Source organism: Hordeum vulgare, chromosome 7H (genome assembly GCF_904849725.1).
Source record: "Hordeum vulgare subsp. vulgare chromosome 7H, MorexV3_pseudomolecules_assembly, whole genome shotgun sequence".
Classification (NCBI taxonomy): Eukaryota; Viridiplantae; Streptophyta; class Magnoliopsida; order Poales; family Poaceae; genus Hordeum; species Hordeum vulgare.
In genome coordinates, this window is record NC_058524.1 from 39,445,519 (window position 1) to 39,465,509 (window position 19,991).

Genomic DNA, 19,991 nt, shown 5'->3' on the forward strand with positions numbered 1-19,991 from the left:
CAAATCCACGTCTCAAAACTAATTGAGAGGAATCAAGACTTCTTTTTCTACTCAATGCACATGAAGATGGAGGTTTTTGCATCCTCTTTGGGTACCTATCACATTTGGGACTACTTTCATAACATAAGCCAACTACCAAGTCACGCACCGCCATGATCTAAAAGATATAAGTGAAGCACAAAGAGCAAAAGTATCTAGCTCAAAATATATAAGTGAAGCACTATGAGCATAAGTATCTAGCTCAAAAGATATAAGTGAAGCACTATGAGCATTCTAGCAAAAATCACGATGAGTGCATGTCTCTCTCTCAAAAAGGTGTGCATCAAGGATGATTGTGACACACCAAAAAGAAAAGACTCCTAAGATACAAGACGCTCCAAGCAAAACACATATCATGTGGTGAATAAAAATATAGCTTCAAGTAATGTTACCGATGGATTGAAGACGGAAGAGGGGATGCCTTCCCGGGGCATTCCCAAGCTTAGGCTTTTTGGTGTCCTTGAATTTGGCTTGGGATGCCTTGGGCATCCCCAAGCTTGAGCTCTTTCCACTCCTTATCCCTTTTTCCATGAGAACATCACCCAAAACTTAAAAACTTCACAACACAAAACTTAAAGAGAAACTTGTGATAACATTTGCACAAGAAAACAAACTACCACTTCTTTTGGTACTGTAGAAAACTTGAATTCTATCTATATTGGTGTTGGGCTACTGTATTGTCACTTTTCCATGGCTACTACCCCCCGATACTAACCATAGTTTCATCAAAACAAGCAACCAACTCAACAAAAACAGAATCTGTCAAAAACAGACCAGTCTGTAGCAATCTGTATACTTCGTATACTTATGGTACCTCAAAAACTCTGAACAATTACGACGGCGTGGGCAAAAGGCATATCAACCAGCAGAAAAAACAATCAACTCAAAATCTCTTTCTGAATAAAAATGAAAAATCATCTCGTGAGCGAAAAGTTTCTATCTTTTTCCAGCAGGATCAAACAACCATTACCAAGACTAGTCATAAAGGTTTTGCTTGGCTCAAACACAAAAATAAACAAAAAAACACAATCACAACAGAATTGTGATGGCGTGGACTCAACAAAACAGAAAGAAAAAGATAAATTTATTGGGTTGCCTCCCAACAAGCGCTATTGTTTAACGCCCTTAGCTAGGCATAAAAGCGATAGAATCACGTATCGTCGTCTTTGGTGCTCAAACCATAAGTGGCCCTCATCATGGATTCATAAGGCAATCTTATTTTCTTTCTAGGAAATTGGTCCATGCCCTTCCTTCAAGGAAATTGAAATCTAATATTCCCTTCCTTCATATCGATGATAGCATTGGTAGTCCTTAGGAAAGGTCTACCAAGAATAATAGGGCATGTAGGATTGCAATCAATGTCAAGCACAATGAAATCCACGGATACATAGTTCCTATTTGCAATAATAAGAACATCATTGATCCTTCCCATAGGTTTCTTGACAGTAGAATCAGCAAGATGCAAATTAAGAGAACACTCTTCAATCTCATTAAAACCCAGAACATCACATAAAGACTTTGGAATCGCGGAAACACTAGCACCCAAATCACACAAAGCATTGCATTAATAGTTTTTGATTTTGATTTTGATAGTAGGTTCCCACTCATCATGAAGCTTTCTAGGGATAGAGACTTCCAATTCAAGTTTCTCTTCAAGAGATTTTATCATAGCTTCGACGATATGATCGGTAAAGGCCTTGTTTTGGCTATAAGCGTGTGGAGAGTTTAACATGGATTGCATCAAAGAAATGCATTCAATCAAGGAGCAACTATCATAATTGAATTCCTTGAAATCCACGGTAGTAATTTCATTACTACTCAAAGTTTTAACATCTTCTACTCCACTTTCAATGCTTTTAGCATCAAGATAGATGGACTCCGAATCATTGGGGCACTTTTCAACCAAAGTGGATTCATATCCAGCCCCATAATCATTAGGTTTGACACAAGAAAACAAAGATTCAATGGGAGTCACACCAAGCACTTTAAGATCTTCGTGATTCTTATCACGAGAACACACCTTTTTAAGCCATTCATGTCTAGCACGAATTTGGGCGGTTCTTTCTTGGCTCTCAATCATGGAAACACGCATAGCTTTCAAAGTTTCATCGATGTTGATTTTGGGAGGAGCACATCTAACTTTCAAAGCATCAACATCACTAGACATTTTATCAACGCTCTTAGCCAAATCGTCAATTTTGAGTAGCTTTTCCTTTATGGACGCATTGAAAATCTTTTGAGAGTTGATGAACTCTTTGATATTACTCTCTAGATGAGAGGGTAATCTATTGTAATTTCCATGAGTATTGTTGTAGGAGTTGCCAAAATTATTAGAGGAGTTACTAGGAAAAGGCCTAGGAACATAGTTTCCTCTAAAAGCATTATTGTTGCCAAAGTTATTCCTACCAACAAAATTAACGTCCAAGCTAGCGTTGCTACTCTCAATCAAAGAAGACAAGGGCATATCATTAGGATCTAAAGGAGCACTTCTACTAGCAACCAAATTCATTAACTCATCCATCTTAGCACTCAACGAGTTAATTTCTTCTATAGCGTGTACCTTCTTACTAGTAGGTGACCTTTCAGTGTGCCACTGAGAGTAGTTCGTCATGATATTGTCTAGGAGCTTTGTGGCTTCCCCTAACGTGATTTCCATGAACGTTCCACCTGAGGCGGAGTCCAAGATATTTCTAGAAGCGAAATTCAAGCGAGCGTAAAAGATTTGTATAATCATCTAAAGACTCAAGCCATGAGCGGGACAATTTATAATCATTAATTTCATTCTCTCCCAAGATTGTGCAACATGTTCATGATCAAGTTGCTTGAAATTCATGATATCATTACGGAGAGATATGATCTTAGCCGGCGGAAAACACTTGGAAATATAAGCACCTTTGCACTTATCCCAAGAATCGATACTATTTTTGGGCAAAGAAGAAAACCAAGTTTTTGCGCGATCTCGCAACGAGAAAAGAAAAAGCTTCAATTTAATCACATCATTATCCACATCTTTCTTATTTTGCATATCGCAAAGCTTAATGAAGGTATTGAGATGTGATGCGACATCTTCACTAGAAAGGCCGGAGAATTGCTCTTTCATAACAAGATTCAGCAAAGCGGCATTGATTTAGTATGACTCCGCACTAGTGGCGGGAGCAATCGGAGTACTAATAAAATCATTATTATTAGTATTCGAGAAGTCATAAAGTTTGGTGTTTTCAGTCATGGTGACTTCAGCAAGCAAGCAAGCACACAAGCGAACAAAGAGCAAGCGAGAAAAAGGGCGAACGAAAAGGCAAACGAAAAAGGCAAATTGTGAAGTGGGGGAGAGGAAAATGAGAGGCAACTGGCAAACAAAGTAAATGCAAGAGATGAGTTTGCGAAACCTACTTGGATGAGTCCTTGACTTGATCCTCCCCGGCAACGACGCCATAAATCCTTCTGCTACGTCAACAAAAGTACTTCCCTGGCAATGGTGCCAGAGATCCTTCTGTCGTCTCTTGCGTTGGTTTTCCCTTGAAGAGGAAAGGGTGATGCAGCACAGGAGCAGTAAGTATTTCCCTCAGTTTGAGAACCAAGGTATCAATCTAGTAGGAGAATCTCGTGAAGTCCAGAGTACCTGCACAAACACAAAAGAGCTTGCACCCAACGCTATAAAGGGGTTGTCAATCCCTTCAAGATTGTTTGCAAAGTGAGATCTGAAAGCGGAAAGTGCAACGAAGTAAAAAAGTTTAAGGCTGAAAATATGGTGTGGAGTAGACCCTCGGGGCCATAGTGTTCACTAGAGGCTTCTCTCAAAATAGCAAGTATTACGGTGGGTGAACAAATTACTGTCGAGCAATTGATAGAACCGCGCAAAGTCATGACGATATCTAAGGCAATGATCATACATATAGGCATCACGTCTGAGACAAGTAGACCGATACTTTCTGCATCTACTACTATTACTCCACACATCGACCGCTATCCAGCATGCATCTAGTGTATTGAGTTTATGACGAACAGAGTAACGCCTTAAGCAAGATGACATGATGTAGAGGGATAATCTCAAACCAATGATGAAAACCCCATCTTTTTACCCTTGATGGCAACAACACGATACGTGCCTCACTACCCCTTCTGTCACTGGGTGAGGTCACCGCATGGTATGAACCCAAAACCAAGCACTTCTCCCATTGCAAGAATCATAGATCTAGTTGGCCAGACAAAACCCATAACTCGAAGAGAATTACAAGGATATGAAATCATGCATAAGAGAGATCAGAAGAAACTCAAATAAGATTCATAGATAATCTGATCATAAGTCCACAATTCATCGGATCTCGAGAAACACACCGCAAAAGAAGATTACATCGGATAGATCTCCATGAAGATCATGGAGATCTTTGTATTGAAGATCCAAGAGAGAGAAGAAGCCATCTAGTTACTAGCTATGGACCCGGAGGTCTATGGTGAACTACTCACGCATCATCGGAGAGGTCACGGTGTTGATGAAGAAGCCCTCCGTGTCCGAATCCCCCCTCCGGCAGGGCACCAAAACGTGCCCCAGATGGGATCTTGCGGAGACAGAAGCTTGCGGCGTCGGAAAAGTACTTTCGGTGATCTCCTGGTTTTTTGTGGATTTTTTGGGGATATATAGGCTCAAACCCTAGGGCAAAGGAGGTCTAGGGGGCCCACAAGCCTGTGGGCCGCGGCCTCCCCCCTTGCCGCGGGGTGAGGGCTTGTGGGGCCCGTGGGGCCCCCTGCCTTGGCTCTCAAGTCTCCTGATCTTCTTTCCTTACGGAAAAATTCTTTTCGGGGATTTTATTCTGTTTGGACTCCGTTTCTAAATCTCCTCTGAAAGGGGTCAAAAACATGGAAAATCAGGAAGTAACACTTGGCATTGAGTTAATAAGTTAGTCCCAAAAAATATAAAAAAGGCATGCAAACCATCCAAAGTTTGACAAGATAATAGCATGAAACCATCAAAAGTTATAGATACGTTGGAGACGTATCACATGTCATGATGTTCTTCAGGGTTTGCTTGTCCCAAAAACAAGCAGGACGACAAACAATGGCAATACTAGCTTGCAAAATCTCGTAGGCTCTTTCAATATCTTTTTGGACAGCCTCTTATACCTTTGCAAATTCAATTTCATTCCCAGTTTTAGGTTTCTTGATGGACTTGACAAATGTAGACCAAGAAGGGTAAATACTATCAGCAAGATAATAGCCTTTTGTGTACTGATGTCAATTCACCGTGTAGTTGCCAGCAGGAGCACCACCACTAGAAAGTCTAGCAAACAAATGAGATCGATGTAGCACATTGATATCATTCGGAGTACCCTGCAAACCAAAGAAGCAATGCCAAATCCATAAATCCTTGAATGCAATGACCTCTAGCATAATTGTTGCAGCACGAGACTTGCCACAATACTGCCCGTGCCATGCCTTCGGGCAATTTTTACAAGTCCAATGCATGCAGATTCATAGCATACCCGTCCAACCTCGCTTCTCATTTGTTGCCATCAACATTTTAGTGTCTTCCTCATTCGGTGTCCGAAGATAGACACGACCAAAGATACGGATGATCACTTTGACCAACCGTGCACTGACTCAATTCTAGTATCTTCGCCAACGCGAAGATACTCGTCGCCATAGTTAGCCAAAATGCCATATGCAATCACCCGCATAGTTGCCGAGATTTTTGATATGCGCTAAAACCCTTCAACCGCGCGACGTTTCTCCTTTGGGTAAAAAGCCGAGAATTGGCCTCACAAGTTTTACTATTTTTACGAAGAGGAATCGACGCATCCGATACCTTCTGCGGAAGAGGTGCGCCGGATACGTAGGTGATGCTGGGAAGTAGTCTTGCATGAGCATCTCGTTCCCGAGATGACGGCTGCGAGGGATGCAAATACGTCTGACGGTCTATCCTTGCCGTCTCTTTTTGTTCCTATTCTCGAGTCCATTCACGGCGACGACCGCCACCACCATATGCTGCTGGTTGTTGTCGAGCAGCATCTCTATATCCGAGGCATCGAATGAGGACGGATCCTCAAGCAAAAATTCCTCGCAAGGGCTCAAATCCATCTATAAATCGCAACAGAGCTCGCATAAATGAAAGTTCTTCGTTAAATCAATTCTGAAGAGGTAGAAAAGGACTCATCGACATATCCGGGGCGGGCGACGGTCGATCTGGGGGGAGGGGAGCAACAGATATGGTTCAGTGGGACCCCACGGCGGCTGGGCGCGGCGGATCCGGGGCGGTGGCAATGCAGCGCCACAGGATCGAAGGCGGCGGGCGGGCAATGACGACGGTGGGTGGCTGCGGAAGGGGGGAAGGAACATGCGCGGGCTGAATTGTCCATCCCGCCAACAACTTTTGCAGTAGATAGGGCACCAACAGGGTGGGGCGGAAACCTATGTTTCACGGGTCAAGGGGGAGCAATTTACCGTGACCCTCAATAAATTTGAAGGGTCAAGGGCATTCAAGGGATCTCTACCGGCCGCTTTTTTCGTCCAAAACTGCAAAATGACGTTTATTTTACAGTTTATTACCATATAAAGGGTCTGTCAGAGATGCTCTAAAAACATCACAAATAGATGATGTAACCTAAAATAGGTCGGGATCACTTTTTACACCATGATGGGCCAAAACACTGTTACAACAGATTATGTAAATGCAAATATTTTTACTCAAGATTTGCTCTAGATATAAAATAGGGCATCTAATGATGCAAATTTGCAACACTTGATGTCTAGGCAAATCACGCACAACTGTGGCAGGCCATTCGTACCCTGCACCTTGTGCTAGGGTTTCTCCTGCCTCCCATCGACGTCGTCATCGTTCTACCTCGTCTTTTATGGTCTTAGGGCCATGGAGGCGTGTTGGATCCCGGTCTTTGCCTACGGGAGGGCTTCGTTTTTCGATGTTTTTTATTTATTTTTGTTATGGTTTGTGTCTTGGTCAGAGATGCAAGGTGGAGGCGGCTCTCTGCAGATGGAATAAGGTCCTCCCCGCCTAGCCCCCCGTTTCGATGGTGTTCATAGCATCGTCGGAGGATGTGTGGAGATTCGTCTCAGGCGGTTCTCATAGGGTTCGGTCGGTGTTTGTCTTTGGTGGATCCATGTGGATCTGGTCTTCGTTCATCAGTGTTCGTGTGTCCACAGGTTGAATACTTTTGATCTACTCTTCTTCTGCCCTTTGGGGCCATAGCACGACGATTTCCCGACTGTCTACTACAACAAGGTTTGCCCGGCTTTGATAATGGAGGGGTGATGACGGTGGCGCCCCTTCGGCTCGCTTCAGTGCTTGTAATCGTCGCTAGGTGGTCTATGAACCTGGATGTATTTTTTTTACTTCTTGTGCTCTTTGTACTATCTTGAAATAAAATAAAAGCTTTCCTTGGAAAAACCAAAAAATACAATCATGAGACCACCCCGCTGGAGCTAAATTTACATCACTAAGGCTGGTTGTAATGGTAGTATCATATTCTAGTATCATGCATATGATACTAGTATATGATACCACATCCGTAATGCATAGTATCATATGTTAGTATCATAAGGCAATTCATTTATTGCCATGCAAGACACATAGTAACACATCATTTAATATGATACGGTATCATAATATGATACTCAACCCTTTCTTTCTTCATTTAATTCTATGCCACCTCATCAAAATTGCTTAGTTGGCATGCATGATACTAGCTATGATACTCCCACTACGAGCAGCCTAAGTGTTATATTTATATCACCAAGTTCTCCAACAAATGGTGTAAAATAAGGTATCTATGAGAAGACAACCGTGATGTATTTTGTAACACTTATTTTACATCATCTATGGGATCTGGAGGATTTTGATGATGTAGAAACACATTCTTTTTATGATGTAAAACCCCTATTTGAGATGCTCTAGCACCTCTACAAAACCAAGGCAGGAAGCCAGCGGAGCTAGCTACTAGTAGCACTTAGCAATCAAGCAAACGCTTTACCCTTTACCCCTTACCCTTTCTACACTTTCCGAGCTAGGTGCATGCATTGCATACACAGCTGCAGATGCTGACTTCCCTCACTCTCTTTTAACCAATCAGCACGCGGCGACGACGACGGCGACAAAATCCTCCGGCCGATCGACCGATCGCCGGCCGCCTCGTATCCCATCCTCTGCTTTTGCAAGGAATCGCAATCGTGTGGAACCCCATTGAGATCCCGCGCGATCGGGCATCCATTGGCGACCTGACCCCGGAATCACTTCTCGCCAGGCAGGCACTTGCGGAACATTTCCGACTGATGGAATGGCATCTACGATTGGGAATTTGCGGCTGCTTTTGAGGTTCATACAAACGGATAAACCGCGCGGCGGAAGGGGGGCTCAACCGTGCAACCGCTGCCAGCAGCAGAATGACTCGTCGCAACGTTTGTTCTTCTCGGCTTGACTTCCAGGGCGACCTGGCATTCAACAGGGTAAGAAGAAGTCGTTAGAGCATATACAGCCGCACGTTTCAAATAAGTCTCGTACATCCCGAAATCTCTAATTGAAGAGTACACACTTTCAATCAAGTTACGACAAGTAACGCGTTGTATGCGTAGTCGCAATCTGAAAGTTTTTATTTTTTCGTAGATTCGTATTTTTAATACTTTTATCCTTTAAACCGTGCGTCTTAATCTCGATCTATTTTCATCGTTGAGTTTCTCGTGTCGAGACTTTTAAAACTAGATCACACGATGATAGGTTTAACGAATTTTCTTTCACAAAAAAAGGACCAAATACCATGCCTCTCGCGATAGAAAAAAAACAGAAAACACGTTTTCATTCTTTTTTCTTTTTCGAGAGGCACGGTCATGCCTCTTACGAAGGCAAAACCATGTCTCTCGCGGAAACAAAAATATGCCTTTTTCAAAAACAAAACACGTTTTTTCCTTTCCAAGAGTCACGGACGTACCTCTCACGAAGGCAAAATCATGTTTTCACGGAAGCAAAACTATTCCTCTCACGAAAAAAAAAACAATTTTTTTCTTTTTCGAGAGGCAAGGCAAAACCATGTCTCTCACGGAAACAAAACTATGCCTTTTTCAGAAACAAAAACACGTTTTTTCCTTTCCGAGAGGCACGAACGTACCTCTCACGAAGGCAAAATCATGCTTTCAAGGAAGCAAAACTATGCCTCTCACAAAAAAAAACTGAAAACGCATTACCCCTTTTTGAGGGGCATGACAAAACCGCGGCTCTCGCGACAGCAAAACAGCGTCTCTCGCAAAAAAACCCAGAAAACACATTTTTTTTCTATTTCCGAATGCTTCTCGTGAAAGTAAAATCGTGCCTCTCACAAAACAAAACCGTGACTCTCGCAAAAAAAACAAGTTTTTTCACGCAAAAAAATTAATTTTTTTTCATCAAAATGCTAAGAAAGACCATGGAAAACCGAGACACAAAAAAAATCAATCTAAAAAACTGAAAATGCATAAGAAATTTAAAAAAAAAACAAAATCCAAAAAAGTGCTCAGAGCGGCACATGATTGCGGCTGAAAATGCGCCAAATAGCGACGCATAGGAGTGCTTGCTGGGAGGCTTCCGAAGGAGCGCTCATTAACTAGTGGTTCCCATAGCGAGATGGCGACTAAAATTTTCCACCACCCCTTGTCATGACACATACATGGCCCTTCAAGATTTCTCTGAAATTGGTAGATGGGCCTAAATCCCACCCCATATTTCAACAGCCAACTGCCGACCAACATGACACCAAACTTTGTCATATAGCAAACAGGAACAAACCCTAGATATCTAGAACTTAGCACACTACTACCATGTAGAACAGGCTACCAATCTTTCCCATCCCCACTCCGTCCCAAGAAGCCGCCGGGCACAAATCAATTTAGCATCACCATCTCCTGAGCTCTTTGATTTGTTTTGATTTTCCTTCTGAGATGACAAAACGATCTCCAAGTTGACATCATACTTCAAAACACCCATAGTCACACCATACGGGACTCGTTTCAAGCACACGTAAATTTCACAAGACTGATTCATCTCCCAAGAAACCAGTGAATGACACACAAGGCTACACACCTGAAAATCTCTTGGACCCGCAGGCGTACATCGGTCAGAGGTGCACATCACGAACTGATCACAGAAGCAAACCCAATACGGCGTATACTAATCATACATCAAGCTCCTCACATATTCTCACAAAGAAGAATGCGGCCCGCCGCACCTCTTCCACCTTCCAAGTTTCTCACAACCCTGGATCGGAAAGCATGTGAAAGATCAAACACATCAACATAAGGGGCCATAACACAAAAATAGCTGTCGACAAGAGGAGCCTTCCTGAGATAACTCGATATAGGAAAAACATCGGTAGCGTATAGGATGTACCTTGCGCGGTTTAATAGCTAGCTCATTGTCTTCCATACAGATAGCTTTGAAACCTAGCGGCTCCAGCACCTTCTGATAGCTGTAGTTTCGCAAAAAGACAGTTATCAGGTCAATAATGAAGACAGGATAACATTTCGGTTTCTGTCCTACACAGAGCTGCGTCATCACCAAGAAAAACCAAACCTTTTCAACTGGAAATTAATTCTTTCGCGATAGCAATGGGACATGCATACTTACTCAGCAACCGTATTATTGTAGGGTGGCCCCCCTTCTTGATCGCTGATCTGTAAGAGGAAATATTATATGCAGTGCCCTCCAGTAGTGAACAAAGTAATGTGAAGGCGTCCGAAGAAGCCGGTCACGTTCATGCACCCATCCAGATTAATTTTGGTGTTTAGTACTGATTTAATATGTGCATCAACCCCCTCTTGTTTCAATCAACGATGGGCATTGGAGTAGGCACCTGGAATTCTTTATCTGTTTCCTATTAGAGCACTGATTGTCTGTCTGACTCCAAAGTGTCGAAGCAAAATATATTGGGAAATATAGCATGGAAGGTTTTAGCATGTCTTTATCCAATGTCAGCATTTGCTTTAGAAGAGTAAGCATACTGATTATTTTAATGGGTGTCATGCAGCAAAGGTCATGAAAACATGTGATAGGAAATGAGGAAACAACGATAAGATGGTTGGTGGATTTGCATCAAGTGCTCAGACTTGGCTGCAAGGTCCCGGTGATTTACACCAAGCTATGGACCCCACATTAATCAATTCATCCAATGCCCTTTGGCACATATTGTTGCGTGTTACAATTCTCCAGAACACAGGTCCAGGAAACTATACAGGTAATAACTCATAAGAATTTGGCTCTACTAAGATGCCTAGATTCTATTTGCTTTCTTCATAGTTCAGAACTTGTATGCACAATTGCTGTAACTTCAGTAGTGAGTTCCAGTTGATACCTATGAGTACTCTAGAAGATCAGAGATGCCACCACAATCCTCCAGGATTATGCTATTCTTATAACACAGAACAGCTTATAAAATCTTAATCCTATGATCCCTATTACTATAAAAACAAAGGTAAATCAAATGGCTCACATTTTTAGAGTTCAGCTTAGTATATCATGATATCATATGACAAGTAGAATAAAATCTCCAATCAAAAATAAATAAGAAGCATAGGGAGATTCTGTCCTCACTAGATATATCAAGGTGATAAGCTCCCCATCTGGTTTCAGAAGGCGACTAACCGTCTCTGCCCAAGCCAGCCTCAAACTCGGATCAAGTGCACAGAAGAACCTGTGTGAATTAATTAAGGTGATCTAAACTGCCTCCAGAACAACAAATAGGCAAAGATAAATTGACACGTACGTATAATCGAAAATGAGGTCAAATGGTTCACTTGGTCTCCACTTGAAGAAGTCAGCAACAAGAAAAGTAAAGCAATCTGTATTTGGCAAAGACAATGACCACTGGTACACAAACAGGAAAAATGGTTAAATGGGTACAAGTTTTAGCACCATAAAGGGTCTTTACCTACGATAACATTTTTTTAAAGAAAAACGGTATAAACATTATATTTATCCCAGTTGTGATTATTACAATAATTTTGAGATTTCAATGCAATAGGCCACATACATGGACACACCAATTCAATCCAAATACCAAGAACTGGGTTCAGTTCCAATTATACCAAGAACTGAGTACTGCATTAGAATTCATGAGTAAACATTTTAAAACGTACTCCTTCCTTCCCAAAATAAGTGTCACAAATTTATAACTAAACTAGTACAAATATATACTAAGTGAGCGACACTTATTTTGGGACGGAGGGAGTAGAAATTAGAGGTGGCATCGTTGGCCACAAAGTCATCATTTTAGAAGATATATGGTTGCCTTCTGTAATTAGCTTCACACATGGTTTCTTTTTTCTATTTTGAAGAAAGTTTGCCCCGTGACATAATTCAAACAGAACCATGTCAGCATGTAAGCTTTTGCTTCCAAGAAACACTGTTAATCTTTTCCAACACAAAATGGAGCTGAACCACTTGGAAATAACTACTCCCTCCGTCTCAAAATAAGTGTCTTAAGCTTAGTACAACTTTGTACTAGAGCTAGTACAAAGTTGAGACAGTTATTTCGGGACAGAGGGAGTATTTCTTTTCTTCTAGATAAGGTATCAAGCATGCTTACATGACAAATCATCATGCCGCGCAGACAAATTTACTAAAAAATAATAATTTAAAAGAAGCAACTAGCATTGTGTTATAAGCTTACCTTAGCTGCCAATCAAACCCTTACTCAGTTACATCTCACCTGCTTAGCCTTCTCAGCAGCTATATTAGAAATCTCTAAGCCAACGACAAATCTCTCAGGGCTTGCCAGAGCGACCACATCATATCCCTGTTATGCAGCAGCTCAATCAGAAAAGATTGATGAAAACATGTTGCAAGGAAAATTGAAGCAGAAACTCCCATCAGTACCAATTTGCAAAATGATCTTATAGATAGACATGCTGAACCAGGTAACTACTTAAAGTATTTTCATTTCAAATCGTAAATTTTGGTTTAGTTGCCAAATTAATCTCGCATCCAGGACACCCATAGAAAAAATATATATTCTCCACACTAATTCATACATAGGACAACTGCTCTTTGTGTAAACAAATTTGATATGTTGGGTAGACTAAATAAGTAGGTCACATGGCTACGGGCAGTGATGATTTTATTCATCAAATTGTGAAAAAACCTGAATATTTAATTGATGACAACATTTTTTTTATGAATCGATCAGCACATTATTATTAAACTTTTTTCCTTAGCAAGAAACTTGGGATTACCATTGGATTTATTTTTTAAACGCTTAAAATACTCATTCCATAACAAATATCACTTAGGTCCGTAGGTGTAGGCAGAAAATTGCATACACTGAAGGGGATGCATAAGCGTTGACTGTTCAGAGAGAAGCAGAAAGACAAATGGCCTCTGTTTAACATACCATGCCGCATCCCGGTACCAACGCTCGTCCTTTAGGGAGAGTTCCAGATTTAACAAGATGCTCGATGATAGGCGTCGGCTTCCCCAGATCCCACGGGGTTACGCCAGATTCCCAGGACTTCTCCCAGCCATCTGACCAGCAGCAGCCAAGAATGAGCAACTAGAAACAGCAAGGGGAATTGCTCCACATGACAGAAAACTGATGCAAAAAACGAATCAAGCAACGGCACGAGGTACCGTGACGCATCGAGCGGACAACAACGCATTCTCTGCTTTGCAGCGATCTATTATACCCGTCCCAATCACACAGCCTTTGCCCCCATACTGAAATCCCCTCCCGTCCTGTCATCGGCCAGCATGGCCTCATGCTTGGTTTGGTGAAACAACTAGCTGCCCGTTGCTGCCTCGTGCTTCATCCCTTCCCTTGATTGCTCTCAACCGTATTCCTGGAAGTGCCGCCATGCGAAATGGCCGAGGATTTATTCTCGTCTGACAAGTTGTCCAACCATCATAATCCAGTCGAGCCAGGGACGTAGCTCTAGTGTAGCCACTGGTGTCATTTCAAATGACACCAACGATTCATGAAAACCCTTCGCTAAATTGAATCTAATCACCACGGTTTTAAGAAAATGACACCATCACTATAGAGGTGACCCCCCACAGGATTTCTTTTCCAGCTTCGTCCCCGAGTTCAGCCGTTGACGTCTAGTCGGCTGGCTACCAAAGATACATAGGTCACCACCTACACAGAAATCCCAACCAACTCGCCGCGGAAAATTCCCCCCAACTACTCGTCCGTCCGCTCGCTCGCCGCGATCCATCTCCATCCACACACACACACACACACAGAGCTAGCCGCTCGCTCGCGCCAACCACCACCGGGTACGAGATCGAGATCGCCCGACGTCGACGAGGACGAGAAACCACCAGCCAGCCACCCCCATTCATTCATCCATTCAACTCCCCCACCTACCCAACAGCGACCCACAGCAGCCAACCAATCAACCAGAAGCAGCCCAGGCAGAGATCGAGCGAGCGGTCTCACCTGCCGCGTCGCCGCCGCCGCCGCCGCCCCGGAAGATCTCCCGCAGCCTCCCCACCGCCGGGTTCCCTCCCGGCCCCCTCGCCCCCGCCGACGACCCCATCGCCGCCGCCCGCGCCCCGCGCGAGACGACGGGGCCAGACGGCAGCACGCGGCGCATCCGACGGGGCCAGACGGCAGCGCCCTGTCGAGCCGAGAGCGCTTCGCGCTTTGCGGCGGCAAAAGCGGAGGAAAAGATATAAAAAAAACAAAACAGCAGCAGGGGATAAGAGGATAAAACCAGAGAGGAGAGGGAGCAAAAAAAGGAAAGGGAAAAGGCGGGGGGAAGAAAAAGAAAAGGAAAGCTGGCGGAGCTGTCGAGTATATCACTTCCCTGTGCTGTGCGCAGCGCACGCCTCCTCCTCCCCCCACCCCCTCCCCAAATCCGTCCCCCACCACCACCCGCAGCGGCGACGAGCCCCCGCGGCATGGCGGAGGCGGGGGCGTCGGCGCTGATGGACCTGCCGGAGCCGCTGCTGCTGCACATCATGGGATACCTGGCGGACCCGCGGTCGCGGCACAGCGCATCGATGGCGTGCCGGAGGACGCTGGCGGCGGAGCGGGCGACGCGGGCGGCGATGGCGCTCCGGGGGGACCCGAGGACGCCCGACTTCCTGCTGCTCCCGCCGGCCTTCTGCTTCCCGGCGCTCCGCCGCCTCGACCTCTCGCTCGCCTCGCCCTGGGGCCACCCGCTGCTCTCCTCCGCCTCGCGGGTCGCGGGGGCGCCCGCCTCCGCCTCCTCCAACCACCTCCCGCTCACCCCGGAGGAGGCCGCCGAGCGCAACGCCTTCGTCGCCGCCCGCCTCGCCGCCTACTTCCCCGCCGTCGCCCGCCTCGCCGTCTACTGCCGCGACCCCTCCACGCTCGCCAGCCTCGCCCCCTGCTGGCGCGCCACGCTCCGCGCCGTCCGCCTCGTGCGCTGGCACCAGCGGCCCCTCGACCTCCCCGCCGGCGCGGATCTCGAGCCGCTGCTCGCCTCCTGCCCCAACCTCGCCGAGCTCGACCTCTCCGACTTCTACTGCTGGACGGAGGACGTGCTGCCGGCCCTCGCCGCGCACCCCGCCGCCGCCGCCAGGCTCACCGACCTCGACCTCGGCCTCGCCGGCGCCTCCAACGGCTTCCACGCCGCCGAGCTCGGGGCCATCGCCGCCGCCTGCCCCGCCCTGCGGAGGCTCGTCGCGCCCTGCGTCTTCAACCCCCGCTACGTCGACCATGTCGGCGACGCAGCTCTGCTCGCGCTCGCCTCCAGCTGCCCCCTCCTCACCGTCCTGCGCCTCAGCGAGCCCTTCGAGCCGGCCTCCACCAGCCAGCGGGAGCAGGCGGGCATCACCGCCATGGGGCTCGTCGAGTTCTTTGCCGCGCTCCCTGGGCTGGAGGACCTCATGCTCGACCTCCAGCACAATGTGCTCGAGGCAGCTCCGGCCATGGAGCTGCTCGCACGCAGGTGCCCGCGGATCAAGGTCCTGACATTGGGGTGCTTTCAGGGGTTGTGCAAGGCCGCCTGGTTGTATCTCGACGGCGTTGCGGTGTGCGGTGGGCTGGAGTCCCTCTGCATCAAGAATTGCGAGGATCTCACCGACGCCAGCCTTGGGGCGATCGGGCGTGGGTGTGGGAGGCTTGCCAAGTTTGCCATCCAAGGATGCGATCTTGTCACGGCAGCTGGGATCAGGACGCTGGCGAAGGCGCTTCGGCCTACATTGAAGGAGGTTAGCGTGTTGCACTGCCGGTTTCTGCACACTGCAGCCTGCCTTGCTGCTCTGAATCCGATACGCGATCGGATTGAGAGTCTTGAGATCAACTGTGACTGGGAGGAGGTTGAACAACCCAGCTCCAGCTGTGTGGCCAATGGCACAACCGGATGCGATCATGAGGATGATGAGCCTGATGAAATGGCGTACCAGTCCGCGCCCAAGAAATGCAGGTTCTCCTACATGGAAATGGATAATTATGAAAGCTGGGAAATGCTCCGCTCACTCTCCCTTTGGTGCCCTGCTGGTCAGTTGCTCTCCCCGCTCATTTCTGCCGGGCTCGATAGCTGCCCTGTGCTTGAGAAGATCTCAATTAAGGTGGAGGGCGATCTTCGGACTTGTCCGCGGCCATTTCACGGGTCAGCTTTTGGCTTGAGCGACCTTGGAGCCTTCCAAGCACTGGCCAAGATGAAGCTGGACCTCAGCGAGGCGGTGGGTTATGCACTCACCGCGCCAACGGGGCACATGGATCTTTCACAGTGGGAGCGATTTTATTTGAGTGGCATTGAATCATTGCTGAGTTTGTATGAGCTGGACTACTGGCCGCCCCAAGACAAGGATGTGAATCACCGGAGCCTGTCGCTGCCAGCGGTCGCACTGTTCCAGCACTCCATTGGACTCAGGAAGCTCTTCATCCATGGCACCACACACGAGCACTTCATGAGCTTCTTTCAGAAAATGCCAAACTTGCGGGACGTGCAGCTAAGGGAGGACTATTATCCAGCACCGGAGAACGACATGATGATCACAGAGATGCGGGCTGAATCTTGTCTCCGGTTCGAGCAGCAGCTGAACAACCGGCAATTTCGGCAAATTCCTGATTAGTGCTGAATTAGATGCACCATTACAGTGATTCGAGGTTGAATGCATCAACACAGACAGCCCTTGCTCTTGTTTAGTCATCCAGAGTGCTTCTCAAGTACGTGTGGGTTGCTTGTGATGATCGGTGTAGTATCTGGAATTGCTCAGTCCATTGATGATAAGAGTAGAAGACATTGCCTGATCAAGTGACAGTGGTATCGAATTTTTATTTGCATTCCTTTTTCTTTTTCTGGTGTAATAAGAGAGACTCAGAGTTCACATATTTGCAGGAGGCAAGATGATTAAGTTAGCCTTTGAGGGAATTTTGTCAAGGGGAAATGTTTTTGATTTATTTTCAAGCTAAGCTCAGTTGAACTGCGGCAAGAGAAATTGGCGTTATTATTCTGGTAAATTGTAATGTTTGAGCTCTGTAAACATTAGAAAAAATGGCAGCCACTTGTTTGTCACATGCCTTGTTCTGCAAGTGTCACATTTCACTCTCACTGTGAAGATGGTCTCACTCCAAATTTGCTTGTTAATTCTACGAATGGACTAGCTGATGTGTATATATATGGTAACACTTGCAGTATCCTTGTGTTCACTGCTGTCACTTTCCTTTGCGATGCATCCACAGGGTTGACCATAAGTTCAAACTGCATGGCAAACAGATTTTACAATCTGCTAGTACTAGTGAGTAATGACATGAGATGAACTTGTAACACCTGACCCAACAAAGTTCACCCACAAAGAAATTAAGAATTCCATCTGATATGACTACAGAATGCTAAAATTAACTGTTTTCTTTCTTGATGCAGGCATCAAAGATCGAAGGAGCTTCTGCAAGGTGCAGCCCATCATCAGAGCAGAGTCCCACAATTTGCCAGTACTTGTTAACCCAAAGGCCCTGAACAAACTAAGGAGTGGTTCCGCAAATCACAGCATGACAAGGAGGACAGGACGGACAGACGTGCCACGGAACATGATCGGCATCGGAACATATATTGCACAAGATCTTGCGTGGACGCGCGCCTTTCTTCCAAGTTCCGATCCCAGGTACGTTTGGACAAAGCGAAATCCCAACGATTCTTTCTCCTCTTTGGGTGCATGCCACTGGAGGCCAAGGACCAAGCACAGCCCTGCGTACTCCTGGTGACCGAGAGGTCTCTGTTTATCCTAATCTGATGTGCGAGCGAGCAGCGCGTGCGCTAATAGTAATGCCTTCTTTTTGGGTCAAGTGCTTGGCTGGAGGCCTCTCGGTGGATGAGGAGGATGCTGGTGCTGTATAGAGAACTCAATGCAAAGGCAAAGCTGGCTGGCGTCTAGAAGGGCCAGATCGATTAGGTAGGGCAGAAGCTTCCTCTTTTCTTTCTTCCTCTTGCATCCATGTGCCACGTCGAGGGCTTGTTGCTCACACGATTGGCCCTTTTTTTTTTTGTGTGTGTGTGTGTGTGTGTGTGACAAGGACGCACACATGCATCGTGCCGTTTGCCTATGGTTTAAGCAACTGGTGGGCATTGGGCAGAAAGGAGGGGCTGGATGGAGCTCCAAAGGTTCGCCGCGGCGTTTTATCTTTTGCTTTCTCATCTCGTCTCGTATTCAGTTAGCATTACCATACTATCAGTGTACATGGTACCATTACAGATTATTCGTCCTTTTAAAATCGAGATCCACGGACCGAATTTGTGACGGAAACTTCCCATTGTGTAGAATATGGCCCCGTCATAGGAGTGCAAGATGTTGTAGACTTGCTTGTATTCCTGCAACCTGTTTCTACCTGCATTTTCTCCTATCTCAGGGTCAATTTGCACCTCATGTGTATATAAGTATATTTCCTCTAGGCGCCGTGGTACTCTACTCTACTCTGCATGTGAACCTGACGTGCTAATGACTTCTTCTTGCCCTGTTGAATGCTAGGTCGCCGTGGAAGCTAAGGCCGGTGAGCTGCAGGGAGAGGAACAAACGTCGCGACGAGCCGTTCTGCTGCTGGCAGTGGTTGCACGGCCGCGCCTCCCTTTCGCCGTCGCGCGGTTTATCGGTCTATGAATCTCAAAAGCAGCCGCAAATTCCCAATTCTGGACGCCGTTCCACCAGTGGAAATATTCTGCAAATGCCCGGCGATAAGTGATTCCGAGGTCAGATCGATTCTTGCTCGATAGTCGGCTTCTTGGCGGTCGACCGGCCGGAGGACTCTGTCGTCGTCGTCGTCGCCGCGTGCGGTAGGGAGACGGGCAGCGAAGTCAAAGCATGCGGGAAGGGAAGGGGGAGCTGTGTGTGCATGCACCTCGCTCGCTCGCTCGGAAAAGCAGTGCAAAGGGAAAAGGGTAAAGCGCTTGCTTGCTTGCTTTAGGTGCTACTGGTAGCTAGCCCTGCTGGCTGGCTTGCTTCCTTGGTTTTCTGCAAGTGCTATCCTCAGCGTCATCTGAATGATGCTTTTTCTTTTTTTTGCGGGGAATCTGAATGATGCTTTTGGGACGTTCATATTTCATTTTGATTGAAGGGCAAAAATTACCTTGCTTGACTTTATTTTATTCTACTTGGATTTGTAGCTTGCCTTTTAATTAGAAATTGAATTGATTGGATGTCATCCATGCATGAAGATAAAGATTCTTAATCGCCACTACTACGGAACTAGATTAGCCTCTGCTGCGTAAAATTTGGTATCCGGATAAGATCGGGACAGATAAAACAAATGTGTATTCTACGTCACTCGTTCGGCAACTGTGAGATCATGCCCGTGATGACGAGGATCTGACTTGTTCTAGCGTATACTCCCTCCGTTCTTAAATATAAATATAAGTTTTTTTTAAGATTTCATTACGGGAGTACATACGAAACAAAATGAGTGAATCTACATTCTAAAGTATATTCATATACATCCGTATGCAGTTTTTTTTCCTAGTAAAACCTCTGAAAAGACTTATATTTAGGAACGGAAGGAGTAGAGATCAGTGAAAATGTTGTGTTG

The 19,991-nt window shown here is 45.9% G+C and overlaps 2 protein-coding genes across 3 annotated transcripts; both read left to right on the plus strand.

Annotated features, from left to right (window-relative positions):
- Positions 1–14,750: 14,750 nt before the first annotated feature.
- LOC123408663 (F-box/LRR-repeat MAX2 homolog) lies at positions 14,751–17,493 on the plus strand. Its single transcript, XM_045101721.1, has 2 exons — positions 14,751–17,241; positions 17,317–17,493. The coding sequence occupies exon 1, from the start codon at positions 14,906–14,908 to the stop codon at positions 17,048–17,050; it is 2,145 nt and encodes a 714-aa protein (XP_044957656.1). The 5' UTR covers positions 14,751–14,905; the 3' UTR covers positions 17,051–17,241; positions 17,317–17,493.
- Positions 17,494–18,373: 880 nt separating this feature from the next.
- LOC123408664 lies at positions 18,374–19,557 on the plus strand. 2 transcript variants are annotated; one of them, XM_045101722.1, is made up of 3 exons: positions 18,374–18,576; positions 18,734–18,848; positions 18,938–19,557. In XM_045101722.1, exons 1-3 carry the CDS (start codon positions 18,498–18,500, stop codon positions 19,149–19,151), a joined length of 408 nt encoding a protein of 135 aa, XP_044957657.1. In that variant the 5' UTR covers positions 18,374–18,497; the 3' UTR covers positions 19,152–19,557. The 2 variants fall into 2 exon arrangements, 1 of the variants encoding a protein (XP_044957657.1); XR_006612773.1 differs by having other exon boundaries at positions 18,734–18,849; positions 18,941–19,031.
- Positions 19,558–19,991: the final 434 nt, after the last annotated feature.